This window comes from Eulemur rufifrons, chromosome 30 (genome assembly GCF_041146395.1).
Source record: "Eulemur rufifrons isolate Redbay chromosome 30, OSU_ERuf_1, whole genome shotgun sequence".
Classification (NCBI taxonomy): domain Eukaryota; kingdom Metazoa; phylum Chordata; class Mammalia; order Primates; family Lemuridae; genus Eulemur; species Eulemur rufifrons.
In genome coordinates, this window is record NC_091012.1 from 126,687,528 (window position 1) to 126,712,223 (window position 24,696).

The following is a 24,696-nucleotide window of genomic DNA, read 5'->3' on the forward strand; positions in this document are numbered from 1 at the left end:
AAAATAAGAAAAGGGAAAGGAAAGGAAGAGATTTTCAATTAAGACTTACCTCAGCTATCTTAATTTCCAACCTAAGCACGGACTTCATGTCATGCTCCGCTCGGGAGCTGTTAGCTCCTAAAAGCACAGCAGTATCCACCATGAACTTGTAAAGGGCATCTCGATACTATGAGAGATAAAGAAGCAAGTGACCATGACAACAGCCTATTAGGAAATACGTTTCAGAGACACAGAAGAGCAGAAACAGCAGGTGGAAATAAATGTCTTTTATTTCTACTCCATACTCAAAATGCGGTATAGGCATTATGAAATACCAGCCACCCACCTATCACTTTGGTAGAAAAAAGAGTGATGGCTACTTGGGTACTGTTTCCATGACAGAGATGCCCAACCAGTCCAGCCATCAAGCATCAAGAGAACTCATTTTCTGGCAACCAGCGATATTATGGATACATGAAATATCTCCAAATGAGCCCAGAATAGAAAGTTAAAGGTCAGACATCCTCTTTCCAGGCAAGTGACGTTTTAATAAAATAATGGGAAAGAACTGTCTCTAAAAGCAGGAGGGCTGATCCGTGAAGACTGGTGAGAGGTGTGATTTATTCTCTTCCAGCTCAATTTACCCACCTTCACACTAAGAAATAAAAGACCAGTGATAGCAGCCCTGTGTCTTTTCAGTTTTGTACAGTTTTCACAAATTTCTCTTCCCTAGCTCAGAGAGAGGAGAGAGGAATGATGATGAGAAACCTAGAAAATGACAAATATGGGATTTCCTTCCTCCATGCTCATAAACCCATTTGGGGGTTATTCATACGTCACTGCATTGCGGGGAGAACTTTATATCACGGGAATTAAAGAATCTCATTGGGCCCACCTCTCATTTCAGATATATTTGTAAGAACTCAGTACACCAGGTATCAAATGACCTCCTCATAATGCTATGGGAATAAGATTTCCCAAGGTACACCTTGCCTCTGTAAGCTATTCTTACTGTGTGTATGACCTCAGAATCTATACAGTGCTTGGCATATAACAGGCCCTTAATAAATATTTGTTGAATCAGTAGGCAAGCTTTAAAAAATAGTCTTAATCTGGCCAGGTGCAATGGCTCACCCCTGTAATGCTAGCACTCTGGGAGGCCGAGGCGGGTGGATCATTTGAGCTCAGGAGTTCGAGACCAGCCTGAGCAAGAGCAAGACCTCGTCTCTACTAAAAATAGAAAGAAATTATATGGACAGCTAAAAAATATATAGAGAGAGAAAAATTAGCTGGGCACGGTGGCACATGCCTGTAGTCCCAGCTACTCGGGAGGCTGAGGCAGAAAGATTGCTCCAACCCAGGAGTTTGAGGTTGCTGTGAGTTAGGCTGACTTCACAGCACTCTAGCCTGGGCAACAGAGTGAGACTCTGCCTCAAAAAAAAAATAGTCTTAATTAAAAACAATGTTTTATGATTCCCAGTTCAATTCAAAAATATTTATTGAGTGCCTACTCAATGCCCATGTAAAGTGGCTTGCTGGGCACTCTGTGCATATGTTGGGGGAGGGCAGTGCAGATGACAAATTAAATAATACTTGAGTCTGGCTCTCAAACTGTGATCCAGTGAGGGAGATAAACACATAATTATGAATTGTAACATTAGAGACACCAAAATAAGTTCCTTAACAAGGCTGCTACCTGCTTGGAAACCCAAGAGCTGGAGAAGAATTCCAGCCTGAAGAAACTGGGGACATGGCATTTGAGGAAGACAGGTTCAGAAGCAGTTCAGAAGCTGCTTTTGTTGGGGAAAGAAAAAAAGTAGTTGAAATAGGAAAGATGGTTTGGGATCAAGTCATGAAGAGGCCTTGAAAGCTCTCTAAGGAATGGAGACCCTATCTTGGGAGCAGTGCTTTGAGAACAGAATTTGTCAAGTAGTGTTAAGCAGGCAACTGAACGAAGGGGAAGTGACAACAGGTAGAAGGCTATCTGCTATAGTCAAGGCAAGACTTAACAAGGATCTAACCTAGGGCAGTAAGGATAAAAAGGAGGGACCAAGTGAATGGAAGAGATATTTTGAAGGTGGAATGACTAGGATTTGACTGATTGGTTATAGGGGGAGATGATTTCAAGTCTGGTTGCTGAGACTCCAGCAAAAACAGAGGGCTCCCCTCAGGTTGGCAAAAGTTCATTCTGTCCACTTTCAAGAAGGAAAATTTGCCAATCCCCTTTGATGAGTGTCCTCAGCCACAAAGCTGCTTAGGATCTTAGCTAGTTTCCTGCCTTCCAGACCCTTCTACATATAGAGGTTTGTATCAGCACAGACCCAGGGGACGTAGGTCTGAGGCTCCTTCAGAAGTTTGATAAAGTTTCCAAAATGAAAGTGTCAGAAATGAACCAGTTCTTTCCAACCTCTAAGAAACTACTAGGTTTCCAAGCCAATCCAAGAAGTCTAATGTGATTGATCCCTTCTGGTTCTCATTAACCCTCCATTAACCTGGGGCACCTCTTAAAAACATAGATTCCCAGACCCCATCTCAAGTCTACTAAGTCAGACTCTCCAAGGCTGTGCCCCAAGAATCAACATTTAATGGAAGCTTCCCAGGTGGTTCTTAAGCATTACAATTTGAGAACTACTGGCCTCCTGAGTATTCCTTCCCACGCTTTATTTCTGCAATGGATAGTAAGCTCTCCATACTTCTGAGGAATGACTGCAAGCTCATTTCTTGGTTACTTCATTCAGGTGTGCTGTCTTCCCAGCTAGATCATGAGGGCACTGAGCATGGGGACTTGTACAGCCCTGATACCCAGACTTCCAAAAGATAAGGATTGCAATTTATCTGCCTAATAGGCCTTTGCTTTCTGCATTGGGAGTATGGTCATTGAATAGACACACTACTTGCTTCCAGTAAAGAAGTAGGGACGTAAGAACAACTGATGAACCAGACGGAAGCCTGACAAGACACATAGTTGAATATAAGTAAAACTTACAGACTTGGCTTCTGTGCTGTTTTCAAGGTAGTCTTCCCTCACAGCTAGGGAGAGCGTTGCTTGGTCCAGCTGTTAAAACAAGCCAAAAAAATCATTCTGATAGCATTGTAAATGCTTATGTATTATGTTAATAAGAGTCATAAGATCATCAGCATCCCAGCCATATTTTGAGCTCATGTACACCATTACAAAAAGAATTCACTACACTCAGAGCTACATGCAAATAGGCACTTTGGTGATGACAGACATAATAAAGTGTCAGAGACCTGTCCCTGCTTTCCTGCATCGTGTTTTCTAACCCCTTTGAGGTTCTGTCAAACTGAATAGCACCAAAGCTATTTGAGTTGGATAGATCTTATAGATTATTAGATTTCCCCCCGTATTCAATGGGGGGAGAAACAAAAGCCAGAGAATTGATGTGACTTTTCTAAGGTAACATGGTTGGGCAGAACTCAGAGGAAAATCATTGCTTCCTTTCACCAGATCGAGTATTTTTTTCACTGTAGTATTTTGCAAAATGCCAATTTGGATGGAGTTGATTAATCAGACTTTTCACTTCCCTACTGCTAAAATAATGTATTGCATTGATTTTTTTTATTTGAAAGGAATCAAATGATAATTTTGTTTAGAGAAATCTTTTCAAATTTTAGAATCCTCTCTGAAAAGTTTAGGATAAGTGATAAGAACGCAAATGGAGAAGCATAGTATAAATTCTTGAATTAAAACTTTCAGCACCTTAAAGGGAATCAAAGGAAAGAAGACAGTCTTTTCAAATAATGTGCTAGAAAAACTGGATGTCCATACACAAAAAGAAAATAAACCTTGACCCATACCTCACATCTTGTACAAAAATTAACTTAAAATGGATCATAGACCTAAATTTAAAACTTAAAACATAAAACTTCTAGAAGAAAATATAGGGAAAATTTTTTGTGACCTGGAGTTAAAGAGTTTTTAGACATGACAGCAAAATCATAATCCTTAAAATAAAAATAAGTTAGACTTTATTAACTTTAAAAGATTTTGCTTTGTGAAAGACACTTGAAGAGAATAAAAAGACAAGCTGCAAAATTGGGGAAAATATTTGAAAATCACATATATGACAAAGGAGCAAAAGATCCAAACATACACTTCACCGAAGAACTTGTGCAGATAGAAAATAAACACATGAAAATATGCCCAACATCGTTAGTCATTAGGAAAATGTAAATTACACCCACAATAAAATACCACTACACATCTGTTAAAATGGAAAAGAAAAAGAAAAATCTGACAAGTGCTGGTGAGGATGTAGAAAAACTGGATCACTCACACATTGCTGGTGGGAATGCAAAATGGCACAGCCACTTTGGAAGGAAACCAGCTTGACATTGTCTTACAAAGTTAAACATACATTTACATATCAGCCAGCAATCTCAATCCTAGGTATTTACCCAGAAGAAATGAAAACTTATACTGAAACAAAACCTGTATGTAACTTTATTCATAAGAAACAAAAACTGGAAATAATCCAAATGTCCTTCAACCCATGATTGGATAAACTATGGTATACAATGAAATGCTACTCAGCAATAAAAAGGAATGAAATATTGATATATGCAACAACATGGGGGAATTTTATTTACACCCTTAAAAAGGCAAAATTTATAGGGACATAGAAAAAAGTGGTGATTGCCAGGGCTTGGGGATGAAGAGAGGGGTTGACTACAAAGGGATAACATAAGGTAATTTGTCAGTGGTGGCGGAGGTCGGGTGATGGGACTATTCTATTTCTTGATAATTGTAGTGGTTGCATTACTCTATGCATTTGTCAAAACTTAAAGACACATACATCACAAAAAGTGAATTTAACTGTATGCAAATTTTTAAATAAATTTTTTAAAAACTTCTAGCACCATCCTGAATCTATGGCTTGTTCTTTTTTGAATATCAGCAACTGACTAAAGACTAAATAAAATGGATCTCAACAGCAGATTTTTCCAAATCCAAACATTAAAAAGTAAAGCCAAATTAATAATATGCAAAATCTAAATATCAAAACTTAGTAGCATCTTAATAAGAACTGAATCCTACATGATTGTACCATTAATTTATATGACATTATTTTTATCTATCTCCTCCAGTTTCTTCTTCATCTTACTATAATCTCAAATATTTTAGTTTTTAATACATAAAATCTATATAAGCTCATAGTTTTCCATGAAAATCCCCTTCGCATGCAACAAATTCTACAAAGGCCAAATTAAGAGTTAGTGATGTTATGAAAAATTCAAGGAAAAATATTGCTCGTTTCGGGGGGAAAAGATGCTTTCAAAACATCCATCTTATCTGTGTGTATTGCTAAAATCCTCGAATTATTTTGATCAACCTTCTCTAATTGGCTTGAAACAACCATGTCACAAGCCTGCCTGGCTTCATCCTACTGCAATTCCCAATCTGCCACTGTTTCTTCCAAAAATTAAGTAAGTCAGGATCATGAAATACAATATTATGATTAAGATGCTTTGGCTTTCAATTAAATTTGGACCACTCGGAGAATATTTTGAGCTTCAGTCTCCTAGGAAAGGACACTGTGTAAATAATATCAAGAAAGCCAAAGTTTCCCTCTCATGAAATGAAGTTAAATCCACTTATTGTAAAAGTTTAGATAATTCAAGTGAGGTTACCAGACCTTTTACAAACCTTCAGATTGTTATGGTTTCTAGGGAACATTTTAAATACACCAATGGATTGAATAAGGTCAGTAAACTAAATCTCATTTGAAACACACAAACTTTTGAGGCAAAAGACTTTCTCACGGAGCCAACATCAGGACACTCTGCTATTTAAGGTTTTTTTAATCCTTGCATTTACAACTGATCTAAATATTGCAAATAGAAAATAAAATATATTTTCAGGAAATCCAATACACAGATTTGGATTTGAAAACATGAAATTTTTCTCTAATTACACTGATACTCCAGTTGTAATAAACCTGAAGTTAGGAGACAAAGTAGTAATGCAAAAAGAAACATTATCAGATTATGATGTAGGAAAAGGAGTCTGGACTTCTAGTTCCAAAATGGTGGCACAGATGCAAATTGGCTTCACTCCTCTCACAGAAAACCAAAAGCAAATATACACCACTGAGATTATCACCAGCAATATCCCAGAACTCAATTATGAAGATAAGTCAATTCCTAGGGCCACAGAGAAGAAAAAAAAAAAAAAAACTCTGAGAAGACAGTAAGAAAGTGAGATTTCCATATCCATTGTGCCCCTCCCCCCAATCTGCTTGGTATAGGTCAGAGAACACCAAGCAGATTTGACGCAAATAAGACAATACAAGGCATATAAGAATCAAACACTCAAAGATCAAGAACAAAGAGAGGATCCTAAAAGCAAAAGAAAAGAAGCATATAACATATAAAGTAACTTCAATTCATCTGGCAATAGACTTGTCAATAGAAGCCATAGAGGTCAAAAGGGAGTGGAATAACATTTTCAAAGTGCTAAAGGAAAAAACTGTCATTCAAAAGTACTTTATCCAGCAGTGCTATCCTTCAAATATGAAGACAACATAAAGTCTTTCCAAGATAAACAAAAGCGAAGAGAATTCACTACCACCAGACCCGTCTTACAAGAAATGCTAAAGAGAGTTCTTCCATCTGAAAGAAAAAAATGCTAACGTACAAAAAGAAAACATTTGAAGGTATAAAACTCACTGGTAAAATTAAGTACAAAGACAACCCCCGAATACTCCAATACTGTAATTGTGGTGTATAATCCACTCATAACTCTAGTATGAAGCCTAAAAGACAAAAATCTATTAAAAACAATAATAGCTACAGAAACCTGTTAAGAAATAGGCAATATAAAATATGTAAATTGAGACAACCAAAAGTCAAAACATGTGGGGTGGAGTTAAAGTGTAGAGGGATTTTTTTTTTTTTTTTTTTTTTTTTGTTGAGACAGAGTCTCACTTTGTTGCCCAGGCTAGAGTGAGTGCCGTGGCGTCAGCTTAGCTCACAGCAACCTCAGATTCCTCGGCTTAAGCGATCCTACTGCCTCAGCCTCCTGAGTAGCTGGGACTACAGGCATGTGCCACTATGCTCGGCTAATTTTTTCTATATAGATTTTTAGTTGTCCATATAATGTCTTTCTATTTTTAGTAGAGATGGGGTCTCGCTCTTGCTCAGGCTGGTCTCGAACTCCTGACCTCGAGCGATCCACCTGCCTCGGCCTCCCAGAGTGCTAGGATTACAGGCGTGAGCCACCGCACCGGGCCTTAAGTGTAGAGTTTTTTAGTGTTTTGTTTGTTTTATTCTTTTGTCGTGATCTAAGATAAGTTGTCATCTCTTTGAAATAACTTGTATCTATAAGATTTTATTGAAAGCCTTATGGTAACCACAAGGCAAAAACCTATAATAGATACACTAAAAACAAAAAGCAACAAATTACAGCATACTTCCAGAGAAAATCACATAACCACAAAGGATAACAGTAAGAAAGGAAGAGAGGAGTTACAAATAAGTAGAAAATAAGCAAAAAGATGGCACTAGTAGGACCTTACTTATCAATAGCAACAGTGAGTGTAAATGGACTCAATTTTCCAATTAAAAGACACAGATGGCTGAATGGATAAAGAAATAAGACCCGACTATATGTTACCTACAAGAAACCTACCTCAACTATAAAAACACACATAGATTGAAAGGGAGGGGATGGAAAAAGATATTCCATGCAAGTGGAAACCAAAAAGGAGCAGGGGTGGCTATACTTCTATCAGATGAAATAAACTTTAAAGACTGTAAAAAGAGGCAAAGAAGGTCACTATATAATGATAAAGGGGTCAATAGAGCAAGAAGATATAACAATTATAAGTATCTATGCATCCAACTTCAAGTATATACAGCAAACATTAATAGATCTAAAGGGAGAAAACAACCGCAATAAAATAGTAGGGAACTTCAATACCCCACTCTCAGTAATAGACAGATCAACTACACAGAAAATTAATTAACATCAGAGTTAGACTACACATTAGACCAAATAGGCCTAACTGACATTTATAGAATGTTTCATCCAACTGCTGCAGAACACACATTCTTTTCATCAACACAGGGAATGTTTTCCAGAATATATCATATGTTAGGCCACAAAACAAGTCTCAACAAATTCAAAAAAGTAGAAATTATATCAAGTATCTTTTCTGACCACAAAGAAATAAAACTAGAAATCAATAATAAGAGGAACCTTAGAAATTACATAAACACATGGAAATTAAATGGCACTCTCCTGAATGGCCAATAAGTCAATGAAGATAGTAAGAAGAAAATTTTAAAATTTCTTAAAACAAATGAAAATGGAAATACAACATACCAAAACCTATGGGATACAAAAAAAAAAATCAGCACCAAGATGAAAGTTTATAGCAATAAACACCTACCTTTTTTTTTTAACATTTCAATTCTTTTTTTTTTTCAGCTCATTATGGGGGTACAAAAGTTCAGGTTATATATATTGCCCATGCCTCCCCATCCCCCGAGTCTGAGCTTCAAGTGTGTCCTTTCCCTAGACAGTGCACATTGCACTCATCATGTAGGTATGCACCCCTCCCCCTCCCCCCACCCCCATCCCCCCCAGTCAGAACTTCAAGCGTGTCCATTCCCCAGGCAGTGCACATCTCACTCATCAAGTAGGTATACACCCATCCCTTCTCCCCAGCCCCCACCTCTGTCCGATACCCAATTGGTGTTATTCCCAAATGTGCACTCAGGGAAACCAGTTTGCTGGTGAGTACATGTGGTGCTTATTTTTCCATTCTTGGGATGCTTCCACTTAATAGAATGGGTTCCAACTCTCTCCAGGAGAACCAAAGAGACGCCATATCGCCATTATTTCTAATAGCTGAGTAATATTCCATGGTATACATATACCACATTTTGCTAATCCATTCATGAATTGGTGCGCATTTGGGTTGTTTCCACATCTTTGCAATTGTGAATTGTGCTGCTATAAACATTCGGGTGCAGGTGTCTTTTTTATAGAATGACTTTTGTTCTTCTGGGTAGATGCCCAATAATGGGATTGCTGGATCGAATGGTAGGTCTACTTGAATCTGTTTAAGGTATCTCCACATTGCTTTCCACAGGGGTTGCACTAGTTTACAGTCCCACCAGCAGTGTATGAGTGTTCCTGTCTCTCCGCATCCACGCCAACATGTATTGTTTTGGGACTTTTTGATAAAGGCCATTCTCACTGGAGTTAAGTGATATCTCATTGTGGTTTTGATTTGCATTTCCCTGATGATTAGAGATGTTGAACACTTTTTCATATGTTTGTTAGCCATTTTTATATCTTCTTTTGAAAAATTTCTATTCATGTCCTTTGCCCACTTTTTGATAGGGATGTTCCATTTTTTCTTACTGATTTTCCTGAGTTCTAAATAGATTCTTGTTATCAGTCCTTTATCTGATGTGTAGTATGCGAAAATTTTTTCCCATTCTGTAGGTTGTCTGTTTACTCTCGTGACTGTTTCTTTGGCTGTGCAGAAGCTTTTTAATTTGATCAGGTCCCATTTATTTATTTTTGTTGTTGCTGTGATTGCCTTAGGGGTCTTCTTCATAAATTCTTTGCCTAGGCCAATGTCTGTAAGAGTCTTTCCTACGTTTTCTTCTAGAATTCTAATAGTTTCTGACCTAAGGTTTAAGTCTGTTATCTACCAGACAAAAACATACTCTGGGGAAAAGATTCCTTATTTAATAAATGGTGCTGGGAAAACTGGATAGCCACATGTAGAAGACTAAAACAGGACACACAGCTTTCACCTCTCACAAAAACATTTCAATTCTTTAAGCGTTTTTTTTTTTTTTTTTCAGAGTATTAAGGGGGTACCAATGTTTTGGTTACATAAATTGCCTTGGCACCACCCAACAAGGGTGTCCATTCCCCAGAGAGTGCACACCACATCTGTTAGATGTGGATTTACCCATCCCCTCCTCCCCGCTCCCACCTGCCTGACATCCTATGAATGTTACTTACCATTTGTGCACATTAGTGTTGATCAATTAGTAGCAAATTAATGGTGAGTACATGTGGTGTTTGTTTTCCCATTCTTGTAATACTTCACTTTGAAGAATGGGCTCTAGCTCCATCCAGGATAATACCAGAGATGTTAGTTCACCATTGTTTTTTGTGCCTGAGTAGAATTCCATGGTATACATATACCACATTTTATTAATCAACTCATGGATTGGTGGGCACTTGGGTTCTTTCCTTATCTTTGCAATTGTGGATTGTGCTGCTGTAAACATTCGAGTACAGATGTCTTTTTTATAAAATGTCTTTTTTCCTTTGGGTAGATACCCAGTAGTGGGATTGCTGGATCAAATGGTAGTTCTACTTTCAGTTCTTTGTGGTATCTCCATGCTACCTTCCATAGTGGTTGTATTAGTTTGCATTCCCACCGGCAGTATATGAGTAAAAGATCTATATGAGAAAAACTATAAAACACTGATGAAAGAAATTGAAGAGGACACAAAAAATGGAAGGATGTTCCATGCTCAAGGATTGGAAGAATATTGTTAAGGTGACAACACTACCCAAAGCAATTTGCAAATTCAATGAAATCTCTATAAAAACACCAATGACATGCTTCACAAAAATGCAGAAACAATCCCAGATTTTATATGGAACCACAAAAGCCCCCAAATAACCAAAGAAATCCTGAGCAAAAAGAACAAAGCTGGAGGTATCACACAGTCTGACTTCAAAATATACTACAAAGCTAGAGTAACCAAATCAGCATGGTACTGGCATAAAAGAGACACATAGACCAATGGAACAGAATGGAAAAATCCAGCTTTAAATCCATGGATTTACAGCCAACTTGTTTTTAACAAAGGTGCCAAAAACATACAATGAGGAAAGGACAGTCTTCTCAAAAAACAGTACTGGGAAAACCGATAACCATATGCAGAAGAATGAACCCAGACCCCTGTTTCTCACCATGTACAAAAGTCAGATCAAAATGGATTAAAGACTTAAATCTAAGACGTGAAACTATGAAACTATTGGAAGAAAAACACTGGGAAAACGCTCCAGGACATTGTCCTGGGCAAAGACTTTTTGTTTAAGACCTCAAAAGCACAGACAGCCAAAGCAAAAGTAGACAAACGGAATTACATTGAGCTAAAAAGCTTCCACACAGCAAAGGAAATAATCAATAAAGTGAAGAGACAACCCACAAAATGGGAGAAAATATTTGCAATATCCATCTGACAAGCGATTAATAATCAGAATACATAGGGAGCTCAAATAACTCAATAGCAAAGAAACTCACAAACAATCTAATTAAATAATGGGCAAAGGATTGGAATAGACATTTCTCAAAAAAAGTCATACAAATGGCCAACAACAAGTATACGAAAAAGTGCTTGGGGGGGGTGCGAGGAGGGGATGGGTGTATACCTACATGATGAGTGCAATGCGCACTGTCTAGGGAATGGACACGCCTGGAGCTCTGACTTGGGGGGATAGGCGGTACATGGGCAACGTATGTAACCTGAACTTTTGTACCCCCATAATAAGCTGAAATAAAAAAAAAAGTGCTTAGCACCACTTATCAGAGAAATGCAAATCAAAACCACAGAGAGATACCATCTCATCCCAGTTAGAATGACTACTGAAAAAAACAGGGAACAATAGATGCCAGCAAGGATGTAGAGCAAGGGGAACCATTGTATACTGTTGGTGGGAATATAAAGTAGCACAGCCACTATGGAAAACTATATGGAGTTCCTCAAAAAACTAAAAATAGGACTACCATATGATCCAGTAATCCCACTTCTGGGCATATATCCAAAAGAAAGGAAATCAGTATATCGAAGAGATATCTGCACTCCCATGTTTATTGGAGCACTATTCACAATAGCCAAGATACAGAATCAACCTAAGTGTCCATCAATGGATGAATAAAGAAAATGTATATACACACAATGGGATATTATTCAGCCATAAAAAAGAATAAAATTCTGTCATTTGCACAACATATATGGAACTGGAGGTCATTATGTTAAGCAAAATAAGCACAGAAAGACAAACATCACATGTTCTCACTCGTGTAGGAGCTAAAAAAGCGTATCTCATGAAAATAGAGAGTATATTTGTGGTTGGCAGCAGTGAGGAAGGCTGGGGGGCAGGGGAGAGAGAAATGAAGAGAGTTAGATTTAATGGGTACAAATATACAGTTTGATAGAAGAAATAAGACCTGGTGTTCGATAAATCAGTAGGCTGACTATAGTTAACATTAATGGATGATACATTTCAAAATAACTAGAAGAGAATAATTTGAATGTTCCTAGCATAAAGAAAAGATAAATATTTAAGATGATGGATATCATAATTACCCTGATTTGATTGTATGAATGTATCAAATTATATGTATCATGAAAATGTATACAGCTATTATGTATCAATAAAAAAATAAATAAATAATAAAAATAACAAAATAAAATTTTATGCTCTGCCAGTTCCTGGGAAGAAGAAAAAAAAAAGGAAAATGAAAGACAAAGAAATTAGAAAAAATTCATTTCTAAGAAAGTCCCTCCTTGTTGTTTTTATTAATTTGCTGAAAGCCAGAAAAATGCAGGCTGTTGAGTGATGATGATTTAAGTTGTTCTTTTCAGTAACTAGTAACACATACTGGGAAAACCCTTACCTTCCAAATACTCTTTCAGGATCATATATATTCGAGTCTTTTATTGTCTCTTAAATCCTCGTTCTTCCTATCTCCTGACACGAAATAAATCTAAACACATGTAGCAAGACAATGTTTTTGGTCACTAACTTCTGTTGTTTTCGGTATTTTTGTATTTCCTTTCTCCCACTTGAGCCTGTAGCAAATCCCATGCCATCTCACCACAGGGGAGCTTTGCAGAGGGCCACTGTGTGGCTTGGAGCAATGCCTGCCAGCCACACTGCATGTCCCTGGCATGGGGATATATCTGCCCCTTGGAAGGGGTGCATTTTTCTTCACCCAAAGGCACCATCTGCTCACCCAACAGTATGCCCACAGTGTTGTGTCTGCCCAGAAGGAGGCCTTTTTCTTATCCCTGTGGGTTTCTGGGATTAGAACAGCTAAAAACACTGTGGAAAATAGAATTTTTTTTTTTTTTTAAATTGAGACAGAGTCTCACTTTGTTGCCCGGGCTAGAGTGAGTGCCATGGCGTCAGCCTAGCTCACAGCAACCTCAAACTCCTGGGCTCAAGCGATCCTACTGCCTCAGCCTCCCGAGTAGCTGGGACTACAGGTACGCGCCACCATGCCCGGCTAATTTTTTCTATATATATTTTAGTTGGCCAGATAATTTCTTTCTATTTTTAGTAGAGACGGGGTCTCGCTCTTGCTCAGGCTGGTCTCGAACTCCTGACCTTGAGCGATCCACCCGCCTCGGCCTCCCAGAGTGCTAGGATTACAGGCGTGAGCCACCGCGCTCAGCCGGAAAATAGAATTTGATGGAAAAGGAAGCCTAAGTACATTGAGAGAAAAGAGTTTGAGGTAAAGGGGATTTTTCCCAGAGCAGAAAGAAGATCTCCCAGGTAGCAAAAGAAATCAATGGTTCTCATGAGCACAGGAACCAGTCGGTGCCCCTAGAATGTGCGTGCCATGATCTGAAAGGGAATGGGAAGCCCAGGACCCTAGCATCACAGAAGCACATTGGGAGATACACAGGCTCCGTGGGGCATTTCTTCTCAGAAACCAGATAACTGATGACAGGAGGGTCTCCCAGTACCCTAAAGAGAAGACTGAGAAATGGGGCCACCAGGAGGGGGAGAAGTGCCTGGACTGAGGTTTGGTTTCCCACCCAAAGGTGAGGTGGGAGCTTCAAGTCAAAATCGAGGCTCACTAAAGAAAATACCTATTTTTTGCACAACTGAATTTAAGATCTGAAAGGCATGTCAGGTACACAAATTGAAGAGAAAGATTCTCCAAATGGTCCTGACCAGTTGCTGAGTCATGCTTTAAGAGAAGCTAACCTTGTGTCATGTGCTACTATGGGCCAGTATCTACCATGGAAACTGTCACAAAATTCAAGTCATTTTTAACCCTCACAGTGACAGTGAAAATTAAATTCTAATTCATCCTTCCTTACGCATGTGGAAAGTGAGACTCAGGGAAGTGAAGTAACTTGCACAAAGATACTCAGTGAGTAAATTACAAAGCTAAACTGCGAATCTCAATCTCTTTAACAGCAAAGCCTACTCTTTTTCCACTATGCCAGTGGCTTTCAAACTATGTTCCACAAAACCTAAAAGGTATTCATTGAATTAGATTTTGTTTTTTATAGTCTCAACTATTTTTAAACTAATAAAAAGGCAACACTCACAAATTCTACAACTTTGGCAGCCACCAATACGCTAATTTTTTAATTTTTGCTGTCAAGTTCATTGGGTTTCATGTTCAGAATAAAGCTTCTCCTACTATCTCTAGACACGTGCTTGAACTTCTTGTAACTATATCATCATTAGGAAGATTGTAGCTATATTGTATTTGGGGGAAGGCCATTAATTCAGATGTGTGAATATTCACTGATGTAAAATAATACAAACAGGGACAGAACAAAAGCAAATGTGTGCTGCACTCAAATGCCAAGCAACGCTCAAACACTTCATTTTGGAATAAGCTGCGATCTTGGCAAAGGATAGCAATAGTAAGTACATGAGGCCGGGTGCGGTGGCTCATGCCTGTAATCCTAGCAATCTGGAAGACCAAGGCAGGCGGATCATTTGAGCTCAGGAGTTCGAGACCAGCCTGAGCAAGAGCGAGACCCCATCTCTACTAAAAAAATAGAAAGAAAGTAGCTGGACAACTAAAAATATATAGAAAAAAATTAGCTGGGCCTGGTGGCACATGCCTGTAGTCCCAGCTACTCAGGAGACAGTAGGATTTCTTGAGCCCAGGAGTTTGAGGTTGCTGTGAGCTAGGCTGACGCCATGGCACTCTAGCCTGGGCAACAGAGTGAGACTCTGTCTCAAAAAATAATAATAATAAAAGTACATGAGTGCCTCCTTACATTTGGAAAGTATTCTATCCAAAGATAGTTTAGCATTTCTAGGACCAGTTTAATTGAATATTTAAGTGTACATGGCAAGCTGTTAAAAATCGGTTTCCATTTTCTTCCATTTCTCATGTTTTCTGTAAGCTAGTATAAAAAGTAGAAGCTTGATCAGATTCAAAAATTTTTTTTTCCTTTTTTTGGCACATTATTGGTGATAATGTATACTTTCTACTGCATGGTATCAGAAAGCACACAATATCTAGTTGTCCGACTTTTAGCAATGCTACCACTAAATTTGGGTTCTGGTGATGTCAGTCTGATCTCTCTACCATGAATTCCCCAATCACCGTTTTACCTAATGGTTTTAGCAGCTATTGATGATAATTACCTAGATCCATCATTTCATTAGAGATTTTTAAAAATTGGATAACTCTATAATTCTATTATTTCTCCTGCATTTTTTAAGCTGTGATTCTCTTATAAGCAAGAACTTTCTCTCATCAGCTATCAGGTTACCCAGATATCAGCGAAATTCAGAATGTGGGACAGTCTATAGGACAAATAGTCTAATTTATTCAACATATAAACGTGGTTTAAAAAACAAAAAGAGGGGGAACTCTTGTGGATTAAAATAGACATATCAACCAAATGCAAATATGATGTTTATTTGGAGCCCAAATCAAAGACCAACTGTTTCTGTTTTTCAAGAAAAGGCTATGTTTGAGACAATCAGGAAAAGTGAAAATTAACTGAGTATTAAATGTTAATTATGGAATTATGATTACCATTTTGATTGTGATAATAGTCCTTTCCATTAGGTAAGCACTGAAGTATTTACTAGTGCTATTATATTATATTTTGGATTTGCTATAAAATGTTCTAGCCCTCTCCCAAAAACAGGGGGAGTTTAGATTTAAAAAAAAAATAACAGCAGAAAGTTGAAGGTTGTTGAAGCTGGGTTGATGGGTACATAGGAGTTTATTGTTCTATTCTTTTTATTTTTGTGTATATCATTTTCCATAATAAAATGTTTAACAAAATAGATTCAATTGTTTGAGTAGGTCTAGAAATTGGTAAAAAATAAAATGGCTACCATTTACAATTATCCATCTGTGTATGAATCAAGCTCTTCCATCATTCAATAGAGTGCATAAACTTAAGTTTAAAAGATAGTCCCCAGCTTACTTCATTCAAAACACCACTTAAGGTGCTTGAAAGAATGTCATAATAGTTCTAGAATTGAGAATGACAGTCTTAAAATCAAGTTTTTAAAAAAGAAATGAGTAATCTATCAACATGGGACAGAGGTCAATTGGATCATCACCATCATTGTGTCTTACATAGTACCATGTTATCATTTCATCACCCAACATGAAAACACAGCTGTGTCTAAAACTCAGAATTTCCTCCTGAGTAGATGAGAATTCTTTCAATGACTGAAGATTTTTATTAAGACTTCCATTGTCTAAACCAGACTCCAGAAAACTACAACCTTCAGGCCAGTCCGCCACAGAGCCACACTCATTTGTTGTCTACGGTTGCTTTCCCAGGTACGATGGCAGAACTGAGTAGTTGCAACAGAGGTCAGATGGTCTGCAAATCCTAAGATATGTACTATCTGGCCCTTTACCGATAAAGTATGCCATTTACTGGTCTAAAACAAAAGATAAACTCCAGGATTTGGATTTTGAGAGGTTGACTTATGTGAGGTGAAGGTAATATACTTCTACAATTTGAATATCAATATATCATTAACATTCTGTAGTTTGACTAAGGAAAGAATTTGGGGCGGGGAATCATTGGTTCAATAGCATTTTCATTATTAGTCAAAGTAACTATAGAAGCAAAAAAACCCCAGCAGAATCAAAGCACAAAACAATTTGAAAAATGTTATTTGAATTCTTGCAAAGCTCTTTTACTTGGTGAATCTTTCACTGTTGGTAGTTTTCTGACAGCCTCCTGAACTTAGCAATGTGCTTTACCTCAGGGTATATCCACATAGCCTACTCCTTTATGGAAGAAATGCTTACTCTCCCAACAGCAAACATAACAACACACTTGGAACAGAGTAAACGTTGTTTTATCTTTCAAAAGGAAGGTGGAGAGATTAAGATTGAACTTGACAATGAAAGTTTAGGCATGTTTGCAATAACATGTTAGTGAAAAGGGAACAAGGAATTATGGCACGTGTTCTCTCCTCCATCAGGGGAATGCCGTGGCAAGGAAAATGGCAAAGTCCAGAATGTCTTTGCTCACAAAGGGAACATGCAGCCCCCTGCCCACTGGAATTTAGGGTCCCTAGATGTGCTCCGGGTAGATAGTTGAGGGCCAGATCACAGATCACAGATCACTTGAAACTCACTCACCAGCTTTCTGAAAGGCTGACAAAACTTGTCTGGTAATGCTCTACTTGTGCAAAGCTGGAGGAGGGGAATATTCTAGATAGTACTGTTCGATAGAATTTTTACCTTATTATTTCACTAAGGCAGCATGAGTCTCTTTCCCCAGAAAGGCAGCCCAAAAGGTTTATCTCAGACCGAACAAAGAGGATGAATGAGTCCTCACGATACCTTCAAGATATGTTCATTGGATGCCTTGTCATCAGGGGACACATACAAACGGATGAACACAGAATTGCTATATTGACCACGAAATGTTGCAAGTGTCTGCAGAAGGCTGAACTTTCTCTCTGACCAAACCCCTTCAGGACCAATATTAGATTCGAGCACAGGCCAGCGAAAAGGTGAATGCCGCAGGATATGTAGCAGTGGCTTGGCATCTGCTTTTTCAATCGCTTCTGAAAGGGAGCAGATATGAAGGGAGAGTTAGAATTGCAAACTGGATCACCAAACTAGAATGCAAGTGCATCTTCTCAAGAGAAAATTCCCACAAGGCCCCAACTTAAAATTTCAGCTATTGAGATGAACATAACCACAGACACAGAACTACCTATGACTGTCTAAACCTGTTGCTCTTTCCAGGAGAGCTCACTAAGGAACCTCCTGGATATTTCCTACAATAAAACATGCCTCACTACATTGACCCCAGCCAATGAGTGATGTTAGGCTGATAATACGTAGTGGGACTAAGGAACAACCCTAACTAAAGGAAATGCTTCAGTGAAACCAATCACTCCCCCAATGAAGGTGAATTAATGCTTCAGACTCTTATCTTTTACTGCTCTCTTCTAGCTCAGCAAATGATGCTCCAAACCTTAGACCAATTAACACCCTTCCAAGAGGCACTGGCTTTTTCCCACAATGGCCTTAAGAAAGTGAAGCAGGTAAAATGGCAAGTGTCTCTTCCAACTCCAGTCAGACACAAGATGTTGAGACAGGCCTAAGGCACACGACTAAAAAGACGCCTGTTAGGCTGCCGCAGAAACCTGGCATGCCTGGGAACCTGGATTTCTCTAGGCACCAGTAGGTCCTATAGAACATGTCAATATTGCCAAGTGTACTTCCTCCCAGCCTCTTCCTCAGACCAGATCTGGACTGGCCTCTGAATTCTAGTTTCTGCACTAGGTACAGTGGGGTTTGCCCTTTTGACCCGGCCCAAGTTTCTCATGGAGTGACTGATACCCGGAGAATTCAAGCCTTAGAAATAAGATTATCTTCTCCATCAAGCTAGCAACAGAACATTAAGTAAGACAGGACTAGTCAAAATTCAGTCTTTGAGAATTGTTTTTTTCCTTAAACAACACCTTTAAACATTAATAGAATTCTCAGTAGTTCTCATTTTCCTCAAACAATATCTGTAAACATTAATAGAACTCTGAAGGTTAAGGGTGGTGAATATTTCATTTATTTTCTTTATTACTCACTCTCATTCATGCAGGATGAATAAAGGATTTTGGCTTTCTGTATGGCTTCAGTGTCCCTCCTTCTACTGAGTGATTTCTCCAAAAGTGCTGGGAAAGGTTAAGAAAGGATTCATTAGTATCCACCCACACATGGTGCCAAGTTGGAAGTCATTTGATAATCACAGTCCCAGCCTCCAGGAAATTAAATATAAAGACAGACAACCCTGGAAAAGACAGATCTATCAAAGACATGCAGACAGCAGAACTGATTCCAAGTTGCTTGAGGTTCAAATAAAAAACAATTTAACATTCTCTTATCCAGGGTTCTCCTAACTCAAAAGAAACAAAAGTTCAATTTCCACCTGAGACCGGAATGAGAATGGATCTTCTGTAGGGGTTAATTTCTTCTGCCACCTACACAAAAGGAAACAGAATTCATTTACCCAAGAACCAAAAATAACTGAATTCTGTCCCTTGTTCCTACACCAAGTAATATTCTCAACAGAGGCAATTTCATGAGGGTCGGGTTTCTTAAGATTTCTTCACAGCCCAGCCTCTTAGGGAGGTCACCTGGAAGAAATTTCCCATTAGAAGTTTTATTCAGTGCTGCATAAACATGCTATGGACATGGAAGGAGTTGTTTACCTGGGAAACGGGGACGTGAGATTGGAAAACCCACCCAAATTACCTGAAAACTTGCCCATTTACACATGCAAATCCTGGCCATTTAAATGAGGCCATGTGTATAAAATGGTTGCCAGCACTGACATAGGCCCACCTGGAAAAAGATTTTCTATTTATAAAACCACTAATAATATTGTTTAAAGGTAGAAAATGACAGCTGTCACTATTTCATTAAATAAAGAAAGAGGAAGGCCAGGACTCAATGAAAACAACCCTCCCCAGAAAAGAACACCTTGAATGTACTTGAGAATATTAATTTACCAAAATGAAGCCAATATGAAGAATCCCGATGGTGACTGCAGCACCAGGGCACTGCTACACCAAACTATGTATGTCAAACTGCTATTGTCAAGGTGTTTGGGGAAACAACCTAGCAATCCCCAAATCACAGTACAACAGATATTCCTACAGTACTCCGAATAGCTTCAAGACACAATGTATGGTGCAAATTAAATTATTAAATAATTACATATTCCCCGAAGAGAAATCTACTTCTAAACTAGAAGTTCTACACTTCCAATGATGCAACCCAGAGCTCCTGTCCAGTTTTTTTTATAAGCACCTGCACATAAAACAAGTCCAGGCCAGGCGCGGTGGCTCACGCCTGTAATCCCAGCACTCTGGGAGGCCGAGGCGGGCGGATCGCTCGAGGTCAGGAGTTCGAGACCAGCCTGAGCAAGAGCGAGACCCCGTCTCTACTAAAAATAGAAAGATTATACGGACAGCTAAAAATATATATAGAAAAATTAGCCAGGCATGGTGGCGCATGCCTGTAGTCCCAGCTACTCAGGAGGCTGAGACAGGAGGATCATTTGAGCCCAGGAGTTTGAGGTTGCTGTGAGCCAGGCTGACGCCATGGCACTCTAGCCCGGGCAACAGAGTAAGACTCTGTCTCCAAAAAAAAAAACAGAAAAGAAAAAAAAAAAAAAACAAGTCCATACAACTAGACAGATTCCAGTAAAATAAACTAAGTGGGGATAGATGTGGGCATTTTCAATTATTTCAGCTTTTTTTGGTGTTTCCTTCTTGCGTATCATCGCAGCAATAAAAGCAGGATAACTAGCCCCAAGGATAAAGAAAGGAGACTTTTTTAATGAAGAGAAAGCTCTAAAGCTATATCCACATATATTTCCATTCAAATCAGCTCATGTGCCTTTCTACCATATTGCCTACACAATCATTACAGTCATTAAACTGTTAGGAGACACATTTGGAAATAAATAATCCAAATTTCATTTAGGATTGTGGTGATGTTCCAATACTATAAATGCTCCACAAGCTGCAAACATGAATGCCCTGAGGACCAAAAACAAGCCGCAGGAGCAAAATGAACTAAAAGTATTAAATATTTACTTGTGTGTGCTCCCAAGGCATGCTGTGGATCACAGCAAGGAAAAAGAGGACATGCATATTCTAAGTAGGGCAATCCCAAAACCCTAACCACGCACAAATATCAATAATTTGTATATGTCAAAATGCTGGTTTCTGTACCAGGATTTGGCTTTTAAAATAGATTCGGGGTTCCCTTTTCCTTCTCTCCTCCTTTCTGTCTCTCCATGCCCAAGCAGGCAGGAGAGAACATTGATATGCAGACAGTGATGTGGCAATCAGTTGGCAGCATCCATTTTATGTATCTCTGCATGTGAATTAGTGGTAAGAGGAATAAAATCTAGCCTAGAGAGTCAGTAATGAAATGAAAACAAAGCCTGCCTATCACAGACAATTACTCGGGTTATTAAAATGTCCCTAAAGCATTGAGAAAGGCTCATAGGTCACCCATACAGGGGCATTCTCATCATAACCTGTGTTGTTTCTTGGAGGATTTCTCAATTCTGCACCCCGTCCAGGTATTCCTGACTATATTACAAAAGAAAAGGAAAACTCCAGTTCATAAAAACCTATAGTGTAGCCAACCTCAGACTTCAAAATTGGTTTGAGAAGTTTTTATCATCAAATTTGAACATTAAGTACATTTTAAGTACTTTTCTTCTCTTCCTTATGCTCAAATAAAATTGGTTTTTAAAAAAAAATAAGGCAACATAACAGACATGTCAAGGGGGTGGGCTTTTGAATCACACACATAGGAGTCCCAGTTGTAGCTTGCTGCTACTTCCTAGCTGGAATTTGAGCAAGTTATTTAATCTCTCTAAGCCCTAGTTTCTTTATCTGTAAAGTTGAGTAATAGTACATGCCTACCAGGACTGTGGTGAGGATTTAAAATTAAAAGCCTCTATCTCAGTGCCTGGCCATGTGATAAGGGGATCAATAAGTGGCAACTTAAATAGGATTACAGGCAGAATTAGCCATACACCAAAATTGTAAAGTAATCAAGCTTGTTTCTAGTGCTTCCTCTATAATCGCTTTTGTTTCCCTCCTCCCTTCTCAGGATATTGGTGGCCAGAGGCCTTATGCTAATCCAAGATACTGCCAGACCATGTAAAGGACTATTTAACACACTGGACCTACTCTAGCCACCTTGCAAAGCCCCCTGCTCTGAATACTTCCTCTGCTTCCATAGTAGGGGCGGTGCTAAATGAGGAGATAAGTTTTGCAGTCAGTATTAACCTCCGAAAATATTTTGCTCACATTCCTTGCCCTGGACAAAGCATTTTCTATTATGTAAACTTTTTCAATGAAAGTACAGAAAAGTATACAGATAATAATTTAAAGGATTTTCAAAAAGTAAACCCAAGCAAGTAATCAACATTATTACCAGAACTTCAGATACGCCTTGTGTCCCCTTGCAGTCACTATCCCAACCAAGACAATCAACATCCTCCTTGGTGAAGTACTTACTCAAGTCTACTTCACATATTTCTGTTGGATAATCTACCTTTTTCTTATCGATTTGTAGGAGTTGTTTACATATTCTACACACAAGTCCTTTCTGAATATTTGTGTTGCAAAATCTTCTCCCATTACACAGACTTCATTTTTTTCTTTTTTTTAATTTTTTTTTTTTTTTTTTTGGAGACAGAGTCTTGCTCTGTTGCCCAGGCTAGAGTGCCATGGCGTCAGCTTAGCTCACAGCAACGTCAAACTCCTGGGCTTAAGCAATCCTTCTGCCTCAGCCTCCCAAGTAGCTGGGACTACAGGCATGTGCCACCATGCCCAGCTAATTTTTTCTATATACTTTTAGTTATCCAAATAATTTCTTTCTATTTTCAGTAGAGATAGGGTCTCGCTCTTTTTCAGGCTCGTCTCAAATTCCTGACCTCAAGCGATCCTCCCGCCTCAGCCTCCCAGAGTACTAGGATTACAGGCGTGAGCCACCATGCCCGGCCAGACTTTATTTTTTAATGGCATCTTATAATGAACTAAAATTCTTTATTTTAACATACCCCAATTTGTTCATTTTTTCCTCTCTATGGCTAGCATATTTTGTGTCCTATCTAAGAAATCTTTGCCTATCCCAAAGTCATGAAGATAGTCTACATTTTCTTCCAGAATCTTTAATGTTTTACATTTAGATCTACAGTTCATCTAGAATTTATTTTTTGCCTGTGGTGTGGATAGCCAGGCCTTGGTTACACAAGCCTAGCCTCATAGGGATATATCATGTGAGAATTTTAATAAGGAAGATATTTTTGGTCATTGGGCCTCAAATAATGCCACCAAAAAAACTACTTTGGGTGCAAAAAATTGGTATTAACAATAGTTACTCTTCATTAGATTGAGTGCTCTTTTAGGCAGGGACCGGGTCACATTCATCTTTGAACACCCAGGGCCTAGAGCTTGGTATGGTTGGTGCTTAGTGAATGTTTGCGGAGTTGAATTCCTGACAAGGAAAGTCTAAGAGAGAGCTTTTTATGCAACCAAAAAGGGACTATGAGAAGCTGGACTGACTACTTTTATCATTTCCCTTATAATCAGCAATGCCCAGATCATGTCAACATCATAATCTCCTTTTTTCACATCCCTGTCCCTATATCATGCAATGAAATTCAAGACTTTATTCCTCCTTTTTTGAATACCAGTTTTTAGGATACCTGAGTTTGATTCTAGCAATTGTCTCAGCTTAATCATCCATTCCCAATGCCCTGCTCTTCTATACTGGAAAGAAAAACAAAATAGTTATCCTCGGACACCAAGAGTAGGCCTGTCAAGTCTACTCACTCAATTTACTTCTGCTCAGACAGGACATTTACTGAGTGCTCTAGAACACAAAAAGGAAATTCCAAAGGAAGGATGAGACTCCTCAGGACTTTATAGTACAATGGTTAGGCAACAGGTCGTGAGAGTCACGTGCAGCTCAGGCCAATCATGTGAAGTTCCTTCAATATTTAGGACCTGCTCAACTAATATTATCGTCAAAAATAGTACATGTGCAAAATTTTAGGGCTGTGAGCAAAAACCTACCAAGAACCTTGATGTTGAGCTGACGCCATTGAATGAGTTGGCTCCAGAGCACAAGAACTCTACATCCTCCCTCGTGTTGTTTCTCCTGACTCTGCAATATATCCATGCGCCTGTTCTATTTGTTTGATTTGCTTAACAGAAACAGCAATTGCATTCTAAAACCTTTGCATCAATGTCACCGAGGTAAATTCTCAATTTCATGTAGATTATGCCAACCTTTCTCTTTTGGAAATCAGAGGGAGTACCCTCTTATTTCTAGTGAGAGAAATAACATAAAAAAATCAAAATTTCAGAAAATCAAATCTCTATTTTAAGCTTCCACACCTACATAATGAACAGAATGTTCTCTAGACCTATATATTTTTTTAAACCTATCATATCACAGCCTGGTTTCTCCTTTGGTGGTACTTAAAAACCACCTTTGAATGGTCTATGGTTGAATGTCACCTCTAATCTCACTATTTTTAGCCCTTGTTGATTTTCTAGGCTACAGACTTCAATTTGGTTTCCAGGCTCCTCAGTTTATTTACTGTACTGAAAAATTGCATTTTTCTAACTCATACTGCCTGGGTATTAAACCCTTATGCAGTTAGATTTGGAGACTCTAAATCAGCTTGCAAAGCTCATTGTTATTCTCATTAAAAAATAAAATTCAAGTTAACTAAGTCATGGTCTGTGGATCCCATAACCCTCATATTTTCACACAGATTGTGTGACACTCAGCTTTGCAGTTCCTCAGCCCCACAGCCAGTCAAGCATGGGATTAACTGAGTCTGTTTGACATACTGAAAAGACAATAAGAGCTGATATTTCTCATTTCTCTAGAAAACTCCCAGCTAAATATA

The 24,696-nt window shown here is 38.6% G+C and overlaps 1 protein-coding gene across 2 annotated transcripts in view; it reads right to left on the bottom strand.

Annotated features, from left to right (window-relative positions):
- PHEX (phosphate regulating endopeptidase X-linked) overlaps nucleotides 1–24,696 on the bottom strand; it is a 201,560-nt gene that overhangs the window by 142,061 nt on the left and 34,803 nt on the right. For both annotated transcript variants that reach the window (XM_069463593.1, XM_069463594.1), the window contains exons 4-7: nucleotides 18,830–18,916; nucleotides 17,577–17,803; nucleotides 2,966–3,034; nucleotides 50–166 (exon numbers count right to left, since the gene is read on the bottom strand). In XM_069463593.1, the coding sequence (XP_069319694.1) occupies nucleotides 50–166; nucleotides 2,966–3,034; nucleotides 17,577–17,803; nucleotides 18,830–18,916 (500 nt within the window). The remainder of the gene's footprint in view (nucleotides 1–49; nucleotides 167–2,965; nucleotides 3,035–17,576; nucleotides 17,804–18,829; nucleotides 18,917–24,696) is intronic.